This window comes from Mus pahari, chromosome 2 (assembly GCF_900095145.1).
Source record: "Mus pahari chromosome 2, PAHARI_EIJ_v1.1, whole genome shotgun sequence".
Lineage (NCBI taxonomy): Eukaryota > Metazoa > Chordata > Mammalia > Rodentia > Muridae > Mus > Mus pahari.
The window spans coordinates 160,773,223-160,792,150 of record NC_034591.1 but is presented as its reverse complement, the minus strand read 5'-3'; the positions used below and the strand labels follow the sequence as shown (position 1 = coordinate 160,792,150).

Genomic DNA, 18,928 nt, shown 5'->3' with positions numbered 1-18,928 from the left:
TTTTGACCTTTCCCCTCTCCTGCCTTAACCAAGTCCTACTTTTGCAGTATTTTCTGTGGTCGTCTGCAGGCAGGTCAAGCCTTTAGAAATGTGCTACGAAGAGTCTCTTCTCTTCCTTTCAGTTGATCAATGGGGGTGAGGATGTGCTGATATTCTACAATGACAGAGCTTCGTTTCCCATCCTCCTCAACATGATGTGCTCCGAGAGAGCCCGTGGAGATGAGAGTGGCCCCCTGGCCTACCACATCACCCTTGTGGAGTTGCTGGCAGCATGCACCGAGGGGAAGAACGTCTACACAGAAATCAAGTGTAATTCTCTCTTGCCTCTGGACGACATAGTGAGAGTGGTGACCCACGATGACTGCATTCCTGAGGTCAGCCGACAGACACTCATCATCTGTGCACTGAGCTTTCAGTTTTTAAGGTTCACCTGGATGTCAGACATCTCCCACAGTAATTTTTACGATGACATCTACTATTTAGTAGAGGACTTAACTGTATTTAGTTGTGTAATCTATGAAAATAACACAAAAGTTTCTAGATTTTATTTGTGCAGAGGGAAGACAGTCCCCTTGACTGAGAACTACAAATGTCTTAAAGTCTGCACGTGACAGTGGGCTTCCAGGGAAAGATTCACTTGTTTTTGAGACTGAAACAGGTGGCTCATTGGTGAATCACAGTGATTGATTAGCAAGCCTAGGCTGGTGCTGCAGGGTTTTGTTAGACACCACGGAATGTTTGTCTCCTTGAGAACATGCATGCCCATATCTTCTCTCAGCCTCTCTTCTACCTCAGCTTTTATGATTGGGGCAAAATACCTCATGAGAGGATGGTTATCCGTGAAACTATCTGTGAGGCTTTCCAAAGTACACAGTGCAATGACTTCTTTCTTTTCTGCTACTATGGTATGTTACAACAAAGTTCATACATGTGTGTTATCCTTGAAAAGACATCAAACTAAGAGGAGTCAGGGAGGTCTCAGCCCCTATTCCAGTAGCCCTGGCGCAGGCTGCACAGTAATGAACCTGAAGGGATATTTCTCTGGAATGTTAGCACCTCGGGGTCCTTCATGCCTTGGTGGGGCTGAGATGAAATGCACATGGGTATGGTAGAGGAGAGGAGATCCATAGGCTCGGTCCTTATCTGAGGTCCTCGTCTTGGCCATATCTGAGCCCATGTTCAGTTCCTTCTAAGGGCTCTGCTCTACCTCACGGCTCCACTGATGGCCTGATGGGTCAAAGCTTTACTTCCTCCAAGGTCAGTTCTCTGCTGCGCAGATGTGGCTATCCATGTCTCTCGTGGAAAGCAGGCTGTGTGACTTGTCCTAGCTCTCATGCCTTCCCTGAAGAGGAGGGTAATGGCTAGGTGTGCTGTCAGTCACCACAGGAGTATCCGAGGCAGAGCAAGCTTGTGTCCAGCGAATTCTGCAGCATGTCAGGATCCTTATGCACTGTTTCCTAGTTGTGTCACTGGGTGCAACAGTCACTTAACATTTCCAGCCATCAGTACCCATAGTTTTAAAGTCAAGTTATCGCCTCCTGCCTCCTAGGGCTATTAGAGGATTACGTTCAATAAGGCGAGGCACAGGAAAGGCTGCAGGGTTTCGTGCATGGTGAGCTTGGAGAAAGGACTTGCGGCCGCTGAGATGTTCTGTGCGCGTCACAGCTCTTCTGTGACCAGACTTGACATGGGTACCACTGAGGACTTTTTTCTAGACTTATGTGGCATAGCAGGAAGCTCTACAGCAGGAGAGTGGACCCTTGTTCCTTATGGCTCTGACCTGGTCCAGGAGTCCCTCTGGAATGATTGACATGATTTGTTTACATGTACAGCCCTTCCTTTTGAGGTCTTTCTAGTGTCTCTAGGATGAGTAAAGCTCTTACTTTTCACAGGAATCTTTAGGAGTGGGGGATGGAATGCTAGAACACAGGCTCCCTCAGGCCAGGGTGGGATAGCTGTCAAAGAGAAGAAACACGGAACCCTACATATACAAAACAAACTGTCATCCATGACGGGAGCTGGTAGACACAGATGGCATTTAGTGGTGTAGAACAGTTGGTGAGAGATTGAACTTGCTTTTGTGTTTGAAACTCGCACAGGTCAAAATTGCGTACGTGAATTTTGTCAACCATTGTTACGTTGACACGGAGGTGGAGATGAAGGAGATCTATACAAGCAACCACATTTGGAAGTTATTTGAGAATTTCTTGGTGGATATGGCGAGGGTAAGTTAAAGCCTCTTCATGTGTGGGGAAGGCCACCAGGATTGATTGGTGTGGACTTGGACTGAGCAGTAATTATCTAGATGCCTCTGATGTTTGATCATCTGGACCGTTTACTTACATCTTCACTGGGTTCCAGGACACACATAGGTTAGAGCGTTCCCATTTTACATCATTTTTGTGCGACCAGCTAGAAGTCACCATGCCCTTTCTTAGGTGAATCACAGCTAGGGAAACAATCCCACTTCTCTCCACATTTAGTACATACTATTTATGTTTGTGACCAGTGACCTGTGGAAACCTTGGCTCTGACCAGCTGCAGCCCGTGACTCCGGCGTCCTTGAAGCAAAGGATAATTTCTGGGCTGATGACTGAGCTTAAAGTCGCATGTGCAGGAAGGTGTTAAAGCAATTACAGATCTGCAGCTGCGGCGTTGCCTGGTGCCTCTAACTGGAGATAAGCCTGAGAAAGACCAAGGCCGCATCCCCAGCAGCACAGGTCATAAAGCCAAGATGGATTTTAAGTTTTTAAAACCAAAGAAAGCTGGAGATAACTGCCTGACCCAGCCACCCCCGGGAAGCGCTCCTTCCACTTCTGAATTCAGAAGCTACTCACGCTTTGTTTTACTGAGCTCGCCTAAGTGGGTGATTCCTGTTATTTATTACATAAAGTGTTACTTATTACGTAAAGGCTGCTGGAGACTTGCTGGAATCCCTGGCTGTCTGCTCTGACTCTCACACCGAGGCTGGGCTGACTTCAGACTCCTTGTTTTTTTCTTTGTCCTGCAAAGCAGGGCCCTTCTCCCAATGAACATGAAATATGCCTCCCTTATGAGGAGGAAGCCCAGGAGCAGACCCCCTCCTTCCTCCAGAAAGGCAGAGGAGCCACTGAAAACTTACACATGCTAGTAACAAAACAACCAAGGTGGCCTTCCAGGACAGCTCTCCACGCTTGCTAGGCCCTGCTTTCCAGAGTCTGACTCAGCACTTAGGAGATAAGAGATTGGAAACAAGTCTTAGGTGACAACTGTTAGTCCTGGGGCTGCCCTAGAGAGCCATTGTAATAGGGATGGCAGCTAAGAGCAGAAGTTTCAATGGAGTGACTCAGATCAGGGCTCAGGCACTTCTCTCACTGGTTTGTTTATTTTGGGAAAAGTACTGTCACCATTCTGCCCCCTGATTTTCCTTACAAGAAGTACGTTTTCCTGGGATGGAGCTGATGAGGTGATATGCATGTACTCTTGGTACATGCTGCTCTTCGCATAGGGCTTGGTGACATTATGTCATCACCAGGATTACTACAGGGCCACAAGAAGCCTTTTGGGAAGTTTTAGGAGCTTTCCCAAGATCTAAGTGACTACAGGACATTGAGAGTGGGAAAAGAGACTCGACACAGGCAAGAGACATGCTTTGCTTATAAAGCAGGACGAACATTAAGTTGGGCAGGCATGTAGCTGCACAGAAAGAAACCAGGCATGACAGTTACAAGATATGTGTGAAGCCAGGCATGCATATATCAAGGTATGCATGAAGTCAGGCATGCATGAAGCCAGGCATGCATGAAACTAGATATGCATGTACCAAGACATGTGTGAAGTCAGGCATGCATGAAGCCAGGCATATATGAAGCCAGAAATGCATGTATCAAGACATACATGAAGCTAGGCATGCATGAAGCCAGATATGCATGTATCAAGGCATGCATGAAGCTAGTCATGTATGAAGCCAGGCACGCATGAAACCAGGTATGTGTGACACAGATTTTCTGGGTACTGGAATGTGAAGGAAGCCAACTGTGCATGAAGCTGGCCACGAATTAAGCTGGACTGTGAACATGCATGAAGCCAGATATCTTAGTTGTGGTTTCTACTGCTGTAAAGAGGAACATGATCACAGCAACTCTTATAAAGGAAAACATTTCATTGAAACTAGCTTACAGTTCATTTCAGGGGATTAATCCATTGTGATCAGAGCAGGAAGCATGGCAATGTACAGGCAGACATGGTGCTGGAGAGGCTGCTCAGAGTTCTACATCTAGATCAGCAGGCAGCAGGAAGGGAGTGACACTGGGCCTGGCTTGAGCATTTGAGACCTCAAAGCTGATCACTAAGTGACATTCTTCCTCCAGTAAGGCCATACCTCCTCCAAATGGTGCCACTCCCTCTGATCCTATGGAGGCCGTGTTCCTTCAAACCACCATACCAGGTATGCACAAAGCCAGATCTGCATGAACTCAGGTACTGTGAAGTCCGCATGCACACATGAGTTGATTTAAACTGCTGCAAAGGAAAGGAGTCAGACTCAGGAGCTAACAGCAAACTTGTAAAACCCTGGAGAACTGATCGACGTCAGAGAGGAATGAGGAAGAGCTAGAGATGAGCTTTTCTCCAAGCTGGGTTGAAGGCACCTAACACTGCAGGGGTCCAGGAGGAGAGTGGTCAGAGGGACCCCATACCCAGTTCTTAGTGTTCAGCATCGACTTGGATATTTCTAATAACAGTGTCCCAACTATGTTTGATATCCTTTGGTTTTATTTCTGCACAACTTAAAATTTAAAGATTCCTGCTTCGACTCAATGTTTTTTCTGGCTGTCCTGGAACTCACTTGGTAGACCAGGCTGGCCTCGAACTCAGAAATCCGCCTGCCTCTGCCTCCCGAGTGCTGGGATTAAAGGCCTGTGCCACCAGGCCCGGCAATGTTTTTCTTCATTATAGTTTCTACCTTGATTTTACGTGGAGTTCATTGGAGCAAAGACATAGTGTATACCAGGAGTCGTCCATGCTCCTTGCCAGGCCCACTTTGAAACTATAAAATCATGAACCTCAGGGAACTTCAGGATGGACTCCCAATTTGCTTCTGAAGTCCAGCGGCAGTTTGCTCCCCATATCTCCTGCTTGTTGCAGAATGGGAAAGAAAGCTCCCACTCCCACCCACAGCAACTGCTCCAACGTTAGCCCTTGAGTCTCCCAACATTGTCTTGTGTCTCATACAGGTCCACTCTGGAGCCGTGTCTGGTTTGCTGTTTCTACATCTTTTGGATTCCCTCTGGTTGGCCTGAGTCTACACAGTTGTATTTTTGTAGAAATTTGGAGAACAGTTTCTCTAAAAGACAAATGAAGTCTCAACACTAGCAGCTGCATAGTGTCTACTCCCTCCCTCCATGGTGGTCATTGCTGGCTGCCAGCTCTTGGTTCTCAAAAAGCCCCCATGGAGTCTCCTGCTGTTTGTAGCTTCCATTTTCCTCTTTATGGCTTCTACCCCTTATAAGACACAAAGACCTAGTGAGATGGCTCACTGAGTAAAGGTACTTGCTGCCAAGCCCGATAATCTAAATTTGTTCCCCAGAACACACATGGTGGATGTAGAGACCAAACTCCAGAAAGTTGTTTAATAAATTTAAAAATAATTAAAAAAAAGACACACAGAAAATCTTTCCCGAAAAACAGCTCTTAGTCAGTGGATTACATTGTTTCATGTGATTACCCTGTTAATAAGCCTCGTTACATTGTTTCAGGTGATTATCCCGTTCCAGAGACCAGACCCATGAACTGTAATACAGCATCCTGGGCAGTGGCTAAGCTATTAGACCCAAGATAGTCGTTGCCGTCTTTCAGGCCATTAATGACATCCCACTTTGATCTATGTCCTAATGCAGCTAAAATTGGTGCTCATGGGGCAGAAATGCTTTTCTTCGTCTTGATAACTGATTGTTGTTGCAGTCAGGGGACTTGGGCCATTATCAGAAAGTACTTGGAAGGGATGGGAGATGATCAATGCTGGTCTGAGACTACAGGTTCAGTTTTTGAAGATGTTCCCAATTCTTCCATCACTTTCAAAACCTTACAGCGACCAGCTGTACTCTGAGTAATGTACTGACAGAACTAAATTAGACCAAGAAATAATTTAGGATGTGTGCCCACTCAGTGTCCCATCAGTCACGGCTTAACAAGACAGCAAGAGACTTTGTTTACAGATAGATCACAATGGCCATTCCTCCATTCCCTTTCCTACCAAGTAGAAGGAAGGAGATGAGGTAGAATTTATATATCTGCTCTAAAGCATGCTTCCCCCTTGTTTTTGTTAGGAAGGATTAAGCAAATGTACTGGGATTATTGATTTTTTTTTAAAAAAAGTTTAATTAGTTACTAGTAAGAGTCATTTGAAAGTGTTATTTGTAGGTGGCCCAAGAAGCCAGCACGGCAGGGCACTGAAGAAGCATCTGCTGTAGCTCTTATCCTCTGCGTGGTCCATTTCCCTTAGTTTTAATTGTATTGATCTCTCTAACTTTTATGCTGAATTATAATGATGGTGCATGCCTGGACTGGAGGCTTATTATCGGACTGTTCTTAATGATCCAGTGGTGGTTCCTCTCCTGTACCATATGCTCTGAGCTTTATATCATTTGGCGGCACCTATTCTAGTTCATCAGCTCACCCCTGCACCTCCCCCCCCTTGTGTGTGCTCACACATAGGTACCTGTGAACTTGTGCACAGTACATTTGTGTGCAGGCGAATGTGTATGCATGGATGCGTGGAGTTTAGGGGTCAAATGGGGTGTCATTCTTCAGAAGTACCTTCCATCTTAGTTTTTGAGACATGGTCTCTCACAGACCCAGCTCTGCTCGCGGGCTGGCCAGAGAATTCCAAGCACCCACCTGTGTCTGCCTCCTCAACACTGTCTTCACATGTTTGTGCTAAGCTAACCAATACCTAAGCTAATACCAAGCTGCTTTTTCTTTTTCTTTTTAGTAAAATGTATTACGGAGCTTGAACGGAGGTGTTTATGCCTGAAAGTCATGTACTTCACTAACTGAGCTGTCTCTCCAGCTCCTTCTTAAATCCTTCCTTTGTGTCCCCAAGGCAATTCAGTCTGCCTGTCTCTCTCATTGTCTCTCTCGGGCCTCTTTTGGCCACTCCTCAGACGCTTGGCTCATCCCTCTGTACCTTCCCAACTTCCAGATACTGAGGTACGGCCAACTTTGCACTTGATCCCTTCACCATCTACAAGCATTTGCTTCCTGGGATCCGCAGCTCTCAGCTCTGTCCCAGATTCACTGAAGCCTGGGCCCTTCTCTGACGTCTACTGTTGAACCTAGGTGTTTGCGTGACATCTCCATTTAGCTGCCTGGTTTCAAGCTCTTTCTTCTTGCTCTGCTTCAGACCTGCCCCTTCTCGAGTTCTGGGCACCTTGGCAAATGGCAACTCCGGAACTTGCTCTCTGCACCCAGGCAGACAGACATCTTAGTGCCATTTGCAAATACTACTTTGTACACCCTAAATCTGACCCTTCTCCAAATACTGCAGGTTCTAAAACAGCATGCGTTTGACTAGTTCTGAGCTCTTATACCATAATTGTCCCCATCTGGAGGGAGAGGAGGAGATGGGGATGTGAGGGTTGGGTCAGGTCACCCTCCTTTGCTTAGACATCCCAGCAACTTGCTGCCTTTCTGCACATTCTCTTCCTTCTCTGTGACCTCCTATTGACCTAGTCTCCCCACAGCTGGCTCTCTGTCCTGTTCACAGCGGTCTCCATGGTGATGCTACTGACTCGATGCTCCTATCTTAACACCTTTGCTTTTTCCTGGGAGGCTTGGCTCCAAGTCTTTTCTTTCTCTTTGGTCAGGTCTTGTTAATTTTATTCTTCTCTCTATGGGGCAATGTCTGGCATAAACAGCTGAAAGGAGGATGTGTTTTAGCTCGCAGCTTTGGCAGTTCACCTGTTACTCTTGGGAGGGCTTGTGGAGGAGGGGGCTGTCCACCTTATCGTAGAGAGGAAGCAGAGAAAGGATGGAAAACACTCCCGAGTGACATACTTCCTCCAGTCAGGCTCTGCCTTCTCCTGATGTTACCACCAGCTGTGAATGAACCTGACAGATACTTCATATTCCCACTTCGAATACGAGGTATTTCTATTCATGCCCATCCTCCAGCACCAGACACTCATCCCATCTCTGAAGTACCCATAACCTTCATACTTCCAAGGCTGTTCAGGACTCCAAATTCAGAGTCTTCTCTGAGACCCATAGCTGTAATCCCATAGAGAGTCAGCGTTGCACACTTCCAAGGTAGAGTGGTATGGAGTATAAGCTTCCATCCCGTAAGGTCGAAGTGGGTGAACAGCTGGGAAGGGAGTGTCCCAAAGCACGACTGAAGCACATCTGGGCAAGCACGAATCCTGTAGCCATGTAACTGGTTCAGGGCATGTGGTAGTGTGCTGTGGATTCCCAAGGCAGGTGACCCCTCCATGAAGCTTGGCCATTTCATCTCATGTGTCTTCCCTCTCCGGTTCAACAGATGAACCTGGTGTTGCTAACATCCCTGGGTCTTTAGAGAAACTTAGGGTTCATCCTCACTGCCTCTCATGTTGGCATTTCAGGGGCTGCCTGCAGGGGTCATTCTGTCAGACAACATGGCCTGACTTCCTCGCATTTCTTTGGAAATCTGGTAGAAGGCTGCACAGCTAGGTAACTTCTGCATCGTGCTTACAAATCAGTGCCGCATGGTTGAGGTCAGGGCCTGCCACCAGCTTGAGCAATACCCAGGGCCTGTGGATTTTGAGTACATTTGTCTCTAGGGCCTAGATGTCTGAGTGTGGTAAAGTTGGGTGTGCAACTGCATAGATCAGGACTTGTAGCAGCACTCTCATCCTAAGGAAGTCTTGTAGATATTGTACATTTTTACAACCCCGAGTCGGTGATGGAAGGTTCTCTTTGATTTCCTGACATCTCTCAAGATAGCGTTGTCTCCGTGCAAAGCACAGAGCATTAAAAAAAAATGATCCTATTACATTGCTCTCCCCGTTGCTGTGTGAAGTCTCTGACAAAAGCAATGTAGGGATACAATGCTTATTATGTTCTACAGCCTCAGACTCCTTAGCTGGGAAGGCGTGGCTGTGACTGGGAAGGTGTGGCAGTATCTGGGAAGGTGTGGCTGTGACTGGGAAGGTGTGGCCATATCTGGGAAAGTGTGGCTGTGACTGGGAAGGTGTGGCTGTGACTGGGAAGGCGTGGCCCTATCTGGGAAGGCGTGGCTGTGACTGGGAAGGTGGGCCATGGCTGGGAAGACAAATAAATGGTCACACTGCATTCACACTCAGGAAACAGTGTAAGTGAGAAGGCAGAGCTGTAAAGAAAGCGCCAAGTCTTAACCTCGCTGACAACAGTTCTCAGCCTGTGATCTCAACCTCTGGGATTGCATATCAGATATTTTACATATTTACATTACAATTCTTACGGTGGGGAGGGCACCATACCATGCGGAACTGTATTAAAGGGTGTCAACATTGGGAAGGTTGAGAACCACTGCTTCATGATCTTCCGCCACAACAGACAGCAGCATGACTCAGGACCAGCCAGGTGTTTGGATATGTGAGCCTGTGGGGACATCTCTCATTCAAACGACAGTGGGCTCAAGAACCTTCTTAGGAGCCTCGTTTCCCTTGCTGCTACTTTAAGTTGCTATTTTTTCTCTCCAAACTACACGCTTTCCAGGTCTCTCTGTGGTTTTGGTTCCTACTTTTAAACTACAAATCAACGTAGTCAGAAATAGCTGTGTCTCGGCCCACACGTCTCTTCACTTTGAGGTTTACTACTTTTGTAGTAAAGGGAAAAGTTGTTTTCTCTCATGGTTTCAGGGGCTTCTGTCCGTCAAGGTAGGAAGGCGTGGCAGGCAGAGCGGCCTTCATCATGTGCTCAGGAAGATGTACGAAGGATATCTCCATTTCCTCTATCCTACTGGCTCCGCCTATGGCTTGATGCCACCCACACTCAGGGCAGGGCTTCCTTGTAATGAGTTGGAACAGAAGTGGAGGACGTGGCACGAACAGGGTTACTCGCTGAGAGGGAACAGAGTAAATGCTCTGAATGGGCAGCAGTGAGAAAGCCAAAGCAAGTGTGCGGTGTGCTGCGCTGACAGATCCTGTAAATCAGGCAGCAAGGCTTTCCAAAGTGGTTCTGTGGGTTTGAACTGATCACACATAACAGAACACATGGGTGGGATGGTTACATGAAAAGTATCCAGTCCTAGTAACAATGTGTGCTAGTTGACATGAACCTAGACATATCCATATATTTAGGAAATCTCAATGATCACATGCCTATGGTTAATCAGCCCACAGGCATGTCTGTGGGATGTTCTCAGGCTTAATGATTGATGTGGGAGGGTCCAGCTCTCTGCGGGCTGAGACACCCGTGGGCAGGTGGTCCTGTGATGTATAAGAAAGCAGGCTGAGCAAGCAATAGACAGCCAGCCAGTAAGCAGCGCTCCTCCATGGCCTCTGCTTCAGATCCTACCTCTAGGTTCTTGCCTTGACTCCCCTTCAGGGTGGACTGTGACCTGCAAGGTCTTTAGACCTTTTACAGCCATTATCAAAGATAGAAAGCAAACCACGAAACAGTGCAAAGGATATGAAACAAAATAACGTTAGGCATCGTTAAGTTGACAGAAATACTTATAACTTGCAGGTATAGCAGTTGAGTCCTGCAGGAAATACAAGCTGTGTTCTAAGAGGTGTGGTTAGGGCCAGAGGATGTGAGAAAGGGTAGGTGAGCACCCAGAGCTAATAATAAGTCAGAGTGTTACCACCCAAAGTCCAGAGAGGTCCGGAAAGGCAGTATCCTGGGAGCCTGGGAAACTCGGGCTCCTTGAAGCAGAGCCCTGGAGGTGGATCCACTGAGCCCTAGTACCTGTGCAGGGAGGTAGGATGGAGGCAGAGGAACATGGATCTGTGCTCTTCTCTCTATAATTGGCCAGCACCCCTGGATAGCTGAGTCCAACCGCAGCATGAAGGCAAGAGCTAGCGGTGTTAACAGGGCTGTCCTGTGTGTCCACAGATAACTCAGCCATAGAATTCCAGATTTATTTCAGAGGACGAGTTGAACATGTATCGAGTCTTCAGTCTCACCTAACGATTTTACCTTTGAAGAACAAGCCACAGATATGAAAGGCAAATCAATAATATTGTATAGTTCTTTCTAATCCTTAAAAGTATAGGGGTGATGAATGAATGAACTGATTAAAGAAAAAAAACATAAAACCCAGCAGGAACAGAAAAATAAAAAAATAATTTGTAATTTTGATAATGTAGACCTCAGTTTAATTTCAAAAACTAGATTTAAGCATAATAGCTGATAGAAATAATACAAGCTTTTCCAGTGACACCACATGGGCATATATTAGGAACGATCTCAAGTCATTAATATGCAAACATTAAAACTTTAAAAACACGTATCTCATTCATAAAAAGGGTCATGCGGTGTGATGTTATTTTGAGCCATTTCCAATCTTTGTTTTTATTAAAGGGTAAAATTTAAAACTGGATAGATATATGACATATTTATCAATTTTTTTATTCCTGATAAGTTTTTCAGTGTTTTAATAAGAATAAAGGCTTGTTTCATGTCTTGGCTACCCTCAGTAGGGCCAGTGTAGGATGCAAAGTGAGAATGTTGCTTTTCAATACCTCGGAGAGGAATTGGTCCATATGCTTTGGTAAACACAGGCTTTTCATTAACCAGACATTGGAATAAAGCCTTATCTAGAAATAGGTAATCTCATTAATCTACTAACCCAAAAGGGAATCTCTGGGTGGTGATTTGCCAGTGCCGAGTTCCAAGCCATGCAGCCCTATGTGAGGTAAGTCTCAAGAGCCCCCCACTCCCCACCCCGCAGGGGCTGTGCCTGGACAAAGTCCGTGGGGCTCATGAGTGAGAGCCGGTCTGCTGCCTGCTGAACAAAACAGCAGTGTTAGCCCATCAGAAAAGTCCAGCGTCTGGAGGATGCTGAAAGAAGTAAAACCGTAACTGACGTCTATCACAGGAAAGTCAGTGTGGTATTCGTCCTGGGCCATGTTAGATTTTAATTCTCAGTTAGTGCAGTCCAGACACACAGCCTAACCCAAGTGTGAACAGCATGAGAGTGAGAGCCATGGAGCGGGCTCACCTACTCAGAGACATTGACTTAGCTCCCTCTCATGTCTGGCTCCATCCATGTCATCACATGTCGGAGGTTCAAAAGCAAGACATGGAGAACTCCAGAAATAAATAGTCATACCTTTTAAATTCTGAGGTGTGCGATGCTTTCCCAGGTCCTCTGGTCTAGGATGTGCTTGCCTTGTCCCGCCTTCCCATGGTGGGTGTGCTGACCACAGCTTAAGTCACATGGTCGGGCTCTTTTAACTAGGTCAGCTGTACTGCAGTGGCTGTGTCCAGGAAGTCCTTAATTTAGTTAACACAGGCGTGGTGGTAAGGGAAACTCACATGTGCCATTGATAATCTGTACAGTGCGTCTTTTAAGTTAGAAGATGAATGAAGTGGGGGAGGGGGAGAGAAAGAAGAAACATTCACTTACATTCACTCTTATCGTGACATATTACAATTTTAAAATTTATGTTATTATTAACTTATTTCTCTGCAACATTTGTGAATACTTTGTCATTTAATTATTCAGTGTCCCCAACAGTGTAAGTTATTCTGAAAGCCTTTCTGTTCTGAGGAAGTTGTATCAGTGAGTCTGACTGTGGAGGAAGAGGAAGCTAACACAGATGGAAGGGTTAGACAGACCATAAGCAAACCCTGCTCTCCCTCCCCTGCCCACATCTAATTCCGGTATGAACCATCCCGTTTTCCAAGCCAGGAGCTCTGGGACACATGGTTTGAGAAGGGAATTTTCCTCTTTTATGAATTCGTGTGGCAAGTGTTAGGGAGGTATCAAATGAAATCACGTGCACTTGTTCTTTTATTGAAAAGTCAAGCATTACAGAAGAATGTGGGTCGCCCAAGGACGTCTGGAACACATGGCCACCATCCCTCTCATCCTTTGTCCATATTTGTTTTCTTTGTCTGCCCCGTTCCCAGCCTTTTCTCACACCCTCTGGGCCTCTCTCTTCTTGTGTCCATATCTCCTGTGTGTTTTCAATCAGGACCCTTCGATTTCGCAATTTGTCAGCCAGACATTTGGAAATGCTGTTTGGCAAAGGGGGCCTCCTTTAGTGAGATCTGAAGAACAGAGCAAGGGAGGGTGCTCCGGTCCAGCCCAGGCCCAGTCCTGGTTCAGAGCAGGGGAGGGCGCTCTGGTCCAGCTCCAGCTCAGTCCTACTCTTGCCTTCAGCCTGCCAAGGCATAAGCCACGCATGCGCATACCGGCTGCTCAGAAGAACCGTGGATAAGAGAGTGTGGGAAGGATTTAGATTTAATCTCCCTTAATTGTCCATTTTCCTTCCGTGTTAACAGCTTTTCTTGCTTCTGTGATCAAATGCGTAAGAAGAAGCAACTCAGAAAGGAGGATCTTGCTTCAGCTCTCAGTTTGGGGGTACCTTCTATGTGGAGGGGAAGGAATGAGAGCAGGCAGCTGCATGGTGGGCGCACCTGTGTGGCTGGGGCTCCTCCTCCCACACCTTGGCCAAAGGGGAAGCAGGGAAAAGACAGGAAGTGTGTGTGGCTTCCAAACAAGATTGACAGATGATGGCCCCATCTACGCCCTTCACAGTGAATGAGTCACTTCCTCTAGCAAGGCTCTAAGTCACAGGCATGTCTGACCTATTCATGGCTACTGGGACCCAGTCTGCAAACATGTAACACACACACACACACAAAATTGTGTAGGGTAAACTTCATAGAGGACAGTGCCCTCTACCACGTAAAAATGTTGGGCATACCTCCACATTCTTCAAAATAGCCCCTCCAGCTAGGGACCAAGTGTTTGAACCTGAGCCCCTATAGAGGACATTCCACATGCAAAAGTCAACACCTCCCATGGATTCCTCTCATCTAGTTATACTCACAGTGGCTCTTTTCTTCAGCTTCCTCTCTGAATGGATGTGGTTTTCATCAAAATCAAGCTTGTGGACCAAGGGAGAGGTTGGAGGGCAAAGACAGAGAAAAGGGCAAGTTAACCCAGGGCAGGCGGTTTGAAGGAGGCTGAAGTGACAGAGCCGGAGGGGAAGCTGCCACAGTCGGATGTCTTGGTGGATTTGGATGCAAATCTTTCCATAGGATGCAGCTTCACGAAGCATAGCAAGGGCCGTGGAGAACTCTATGGGCTGGCTTCACAGGGTTCCTCTACCGATTTATAACTTGGAGATGTTCTTTGCTTTCTCTCCAGGTCTGTAACAGCACCACAGACAGGAAACATGCAGACACCTTTCTGGAGAGGTGTGTGACAGAATCAGTCATGAACATCGTGAGCGGCTTTTTCAACTCGCCGTTTTCGGACAACAGTACCAGCCTCCAGGTAGCTGAACCCAGTGTCCATCCGGGAGCACTCGCTGCAGGCGCTTGCTTTCCTTCTCTGCCTGGGATGCACTGCAGGCTGCTATGAAGATCTTTCCAACACTCTGGATACTCACCACATCTCCCGTTACTCAGCACTGTGCTTTCTCTCTCGGCCAAATGTCATCTTAGCTTTAACTTACTCATAGAAACGCAGGGGAATCAATGGGTTTCACGGTGGCATTTTACATGTAGGCACGGTTATATTTTTTTCATGTGCTTTCCTCTCTTTTTTGGTCCCCATGTTTTCTGTGTCTTGTCATGTCTCTTAGCTTTTGCAGTTTTGTCTGTTCTGACTCACTTTGAAATTTACACTTTAGCAAGAAATTCAGTTTATGCATCATTTAACCAGATTGACAGATGACCGGCCCCATCTACGCCCCGCCCTCCTTCCTATCCCCTGCCCTCCCTCCTATCCTCTCTCCTCTTGCTGCCCCTCCCCCAACCCCAACTTAAGTTTACACACAGAGACCTCCTCTTGATGTTAAATCATTTCCTGCTTTCCAAACACTGTCAGTCACTTCACGTCTGTCCATGGAGGGCCGAGTCTTGGATCATGGCTGACTGCTCAGGTGGACTTGCACCTGGCCCACCTGTTAGTAATTTATCTTAAAGGTTGGCACATTGAGATTTTCATACAAGTCTTTATAACTACTTAAAAATATTTATACTTTTCAACCTTAAATGTCCACAGATAAGGAGACAGCAAAATACATTGTGGCATATCTGTAGGGTGGTTTATTAAAACCCATGTTTCAAAAGGAAAATTAAAGACTAAGAAAAATGATTCCCTGCATAGCACTACAGAATTGCGTTAAGCATCATCTAATTTTGTTTGTGTGAAGAACACATGTGCTCAAGCCTGTGTACCCATGAGTTCCCACCTGCAGATCCTGCCAACCTTCAATCAACAATATCAGAAAAAAATCATACCGAACATGTACAGCCTTTGGTCTTTAGTCTCTAGGTGTAGTATGGCAACTCTTTACGGAATACTTACATTTTATTAGGAATTATAGGCTGGGTCACAGATGAGTGGGTTTCCTGTTGTCTCTTTCTGTGTCTATTGCTGTGAGCAATGACATCTTTGAGATACTGACATTGCCTTTCTCCACAGTGACCATGTCCATGGACCTCTGTCAGGTCCGAGACAGGTGGACGCTGGGCTTGCATGTTTTTCTGATTAGGAAAATTAGTTAAAGGGCCAAGGAAGGGGCAGAACGCTTGGTGTGTAAACAAGGACGTGAGTTTGATTCCCCTGAGCACAAGTACAAGCTGGACACCCGAGCTGGTGGGTCTGTGCAGGGTCAGAGACCGGTGGACCCCGGAACTCAGAGACCAGCCAGGTCTAGTCAAAATAACTTCAGGTTCATTGAGTGATCCTGCCCACCAAAATAAGGTAGAAAGTGATAGAGGAAGCTAGCTGATGACAGCCTCTGGCTCACACACACACACACACACACACACACACACACATACATGCACAAACACATACACTGTGTACACAGATGCTGCATACACACTGTGCACACATATACTGTACACACACTGCACACACTGTGCATACATTCTGCACACTGCACACATGCTACACACACTGCATAGACACTGTGCACACACACACTGCATACACACTGTACACACATACTGTGCGTGCGCACACACACACACACACACACACACACACAAATATAATGAAAACCAAGTGACCAGTTTTCTGTATTGCCTGGCATGCCTCCTGTCATGCCAGTTGACACACTAGACATTTTTGTTATGTTAGGCATTTGTGAGTGGCTCTGAAGCACACAACCCGGTGCGGAACCTTACTTTATGGTCCTGTTTGCCAAGGTATAGCTCAGCTCCCTCCACGGTGGGTTAGGGGCATAGTGACACCAAGGCTTAGGGGCACAGGGTGACCACTTTCCTTCCATTTTTAGACCCACCAGCCGGTCTTTATCCAGCTGCTGCAGTCTGCCTTCAGAATTTACAACTGTACCTGGCCCAACCCAGCCCAGAAGGCCTCCGTGGAATCCTGTATCAGAGCCCTGGCTGAAGTGGGTGAGTCACGGTGTCCGCTTTGACTTTTACGCATTTCCTGGGCTTGTGGCTGAGAGCTACACAAGCTTTCTCAGCTAGAACCTCACAAAGAAATAAAACCAGGCATAATTTTGTTTGCTTGCTTGTTGTGGAGTCATCTTGTCTGTTAATAGTAGTCTGATGTTCTTAATATGTTCTTTTGGCAATAAGTATTTTTTTGAGTTCTTTTAACCATTCTAATTTGTGTAAAATCGGAACTGTTTAAAGGCCTATCATACACTGAAGGCTTCAAAATTAAAAATAAAATAGAGGCAAGAGATTTAAACTAAGGGGGAAGCGAGTATAAGAATTTTTATAGATGCCCGACTCTGTGTATAAGGTCACGTCTGTGTATAGTTGTATATTAATGATTATATAAAAATCTGTAGATAGCAGTTGTGTTTATGTGTATTATGTGTGTGAATGCAGGCACATGCTTATATAGCACACATGTGTAGGTCAGAGGACAACCTCAAGCGTTAGTCCTTGCCTTCCATCTCTTTGTTGTTTCCTGCTGTGCACTGGACCATGGTTTCTTCTGACTCTGCCTCTCATCTCAATGCAGGATGGCTGGGATCACAGCTGCACACACACACACACACACACACACACACACACACACACACAAATTTATGTGGGTTCTTAGGGATCAGATTCAAGTTCTCAACTTGCCCCTTAAGCACTTAACATTAAAACCTTCTTAGTTTCTCCCTAGTCTATGGCCTGACTATGATGAGATTACAGATTAACACAACTTAACTGTGGCTTCAGTCTTAAGGAAATGAAAAATCAGTTATAATCTAGGAATATCAGTTGATGATTAATCTTCAGCTAATAGTAATATAATTTGTCTAGGGAATTAATTCTAAATAAGAATCCCACATACAAGTAAGTGGAATAAATAATTATAAATAAAATTTCTACTATGCCTGCCTCTTCGGCACACATACCACGTGGGCCTAAGCTCCCCTGCAAGGTGCTGCTCAGGAGCCCAGAGCACTGAGCCTCTCAGATGCCTTCCTCCCTGCTGGCCTTGTGGCCTTGGTGCCCTGGTCTGGCTATTGCTGGGGGGTGGGACTGTATTCCTCAGCTCATGTGTAAGTGCTGGGGTGCACCACTCCTGAGCACCATCCCCAGTCCTCCCTTATAGCATAGGCTAACCCTTAAGAATTATATTGCCATCAGTACTTTGAGCTGTATGTTTTCCACACTGTGTTTATGGTTTGTGTTGTGATCTGAGCCCCTGGCTGTATCTTGAGTGACTCTGTTCCATGCGGACTGTCACCTGTCCTCCTAGGCAGGCAGTCCCTGGCCTGGATGACTGTCCCCATCTCAGCTGACTCTACACTCAGCCCCCTGTGCAGACTTCCAGCTCCTTTCTGGGCCCCAGGGCTGTGGGCCATGGCTGCTGTCCATGCCTAGCTTCACTGTGTTCCTCCTGAAGTGCTGCAAACTGAGAGGTGCTGCAAGGGAAGCGGCACACAGAGAGGGAGAGCCTTCAGTACAAACTGTGTGAGAGGTCAGCACACAGAGAGGGAGAGCCTTCAGTACAAACTGTGTGAGAGATCAGCACACAGACAGGGAGAGCCTTCAGTACAAACTGTGTGAGAGATCAGCACACAGACAGGGAGAGCCTTCAGTACAAACTGTGTGAGAGATCAGCACACAGAGAGGGAGAGCCTTCAGTACAAACCTTGTGAGAGATCAGCACACAGACAGGGAGAGCCTTCAGTACAAACTGTGTGAGAGGTCAGCACACAGAGAGGGAGAGCCTTCAGTACAAACCGTGTGAGAGATCAGCACACAGACAGGGAGAGCCTTCAGTACAAACCGTGTGAGAGATCAGCACACAGAGAGGGAGAGCCTTCAGTACAAACTGTGTGAGAGATAAAGAAAGCCACACCCAATTCCCTCGCCTTTATTTAAAAAGATCCACAGAGCATAGCGTTGGGATGTAGTTATATAAAATGACAACACCTCCCAGTGCTAGAATGATCAGTGAGATCTTTTATTTGTTCATGCTATGACAGACTTTCTGAATTTTTAATAATATATTGCTTTTGAAGTTATAAGGAAATAGCAGTGGAGAGTTTTGTTTTGTTTTGTGGTAGTTGTGGTTGTGGGCATGTGTTTTACAAAATTAGGAATTATATCAACCATTAAGAGATACCATTGGCTTGTGCTGTAAAATCAAGAATTGACAAATGGGACCTCATAAAATTGCAAAGCTTCTGTAAGGCAAAAGACACTGTCAACAAGACAAAACGGCCACCAACAGATTGGGAAAGGATTTTTACCAATCCTAAATCTGATAGAGGACTAATATCCAATATATACAAAGAGCTCAAGAAGCTGGACTCCAGAA

General features: G+C 46.2%; 1 protein-coding gene across 2 annotated transcripts in view; it reads left to right on the top strand.

Moving 5' to 3' along the window:
* Itpr2 (inositol 1,4,5-trisphosphate receptor type 2) overlaps nucleotides 1-18,928 on the top strand; it is a 397,058-nt gene that overhangs the window by 179,463 nt on the left and 198,667 nt on the right. For both annotated transcript variants that reach the window (XM_021191683.2, XM_029533962.1), the window contains 4 exons: nucleotides 123-374; nucleotides 2,100-2,225; nucleotides 14,321-14,449; nucleotides 16,425-16,545. In XM_021191683.2, the coding sequence (XP_021047342.1) occupies nucleotides 123-374; nucleotides 2,100-2,225; nucleotides 14,321-14,449; nucleotides 16,425-16,545 (628 nt within the window). The remainder of the gene's footprint in view (nucleotides 1-122; nucleotides 375-2,099; nucleotides 2,226-14,320; nucleotides 14,450-16,424; nucleotides 16,546-18,928) is intronic.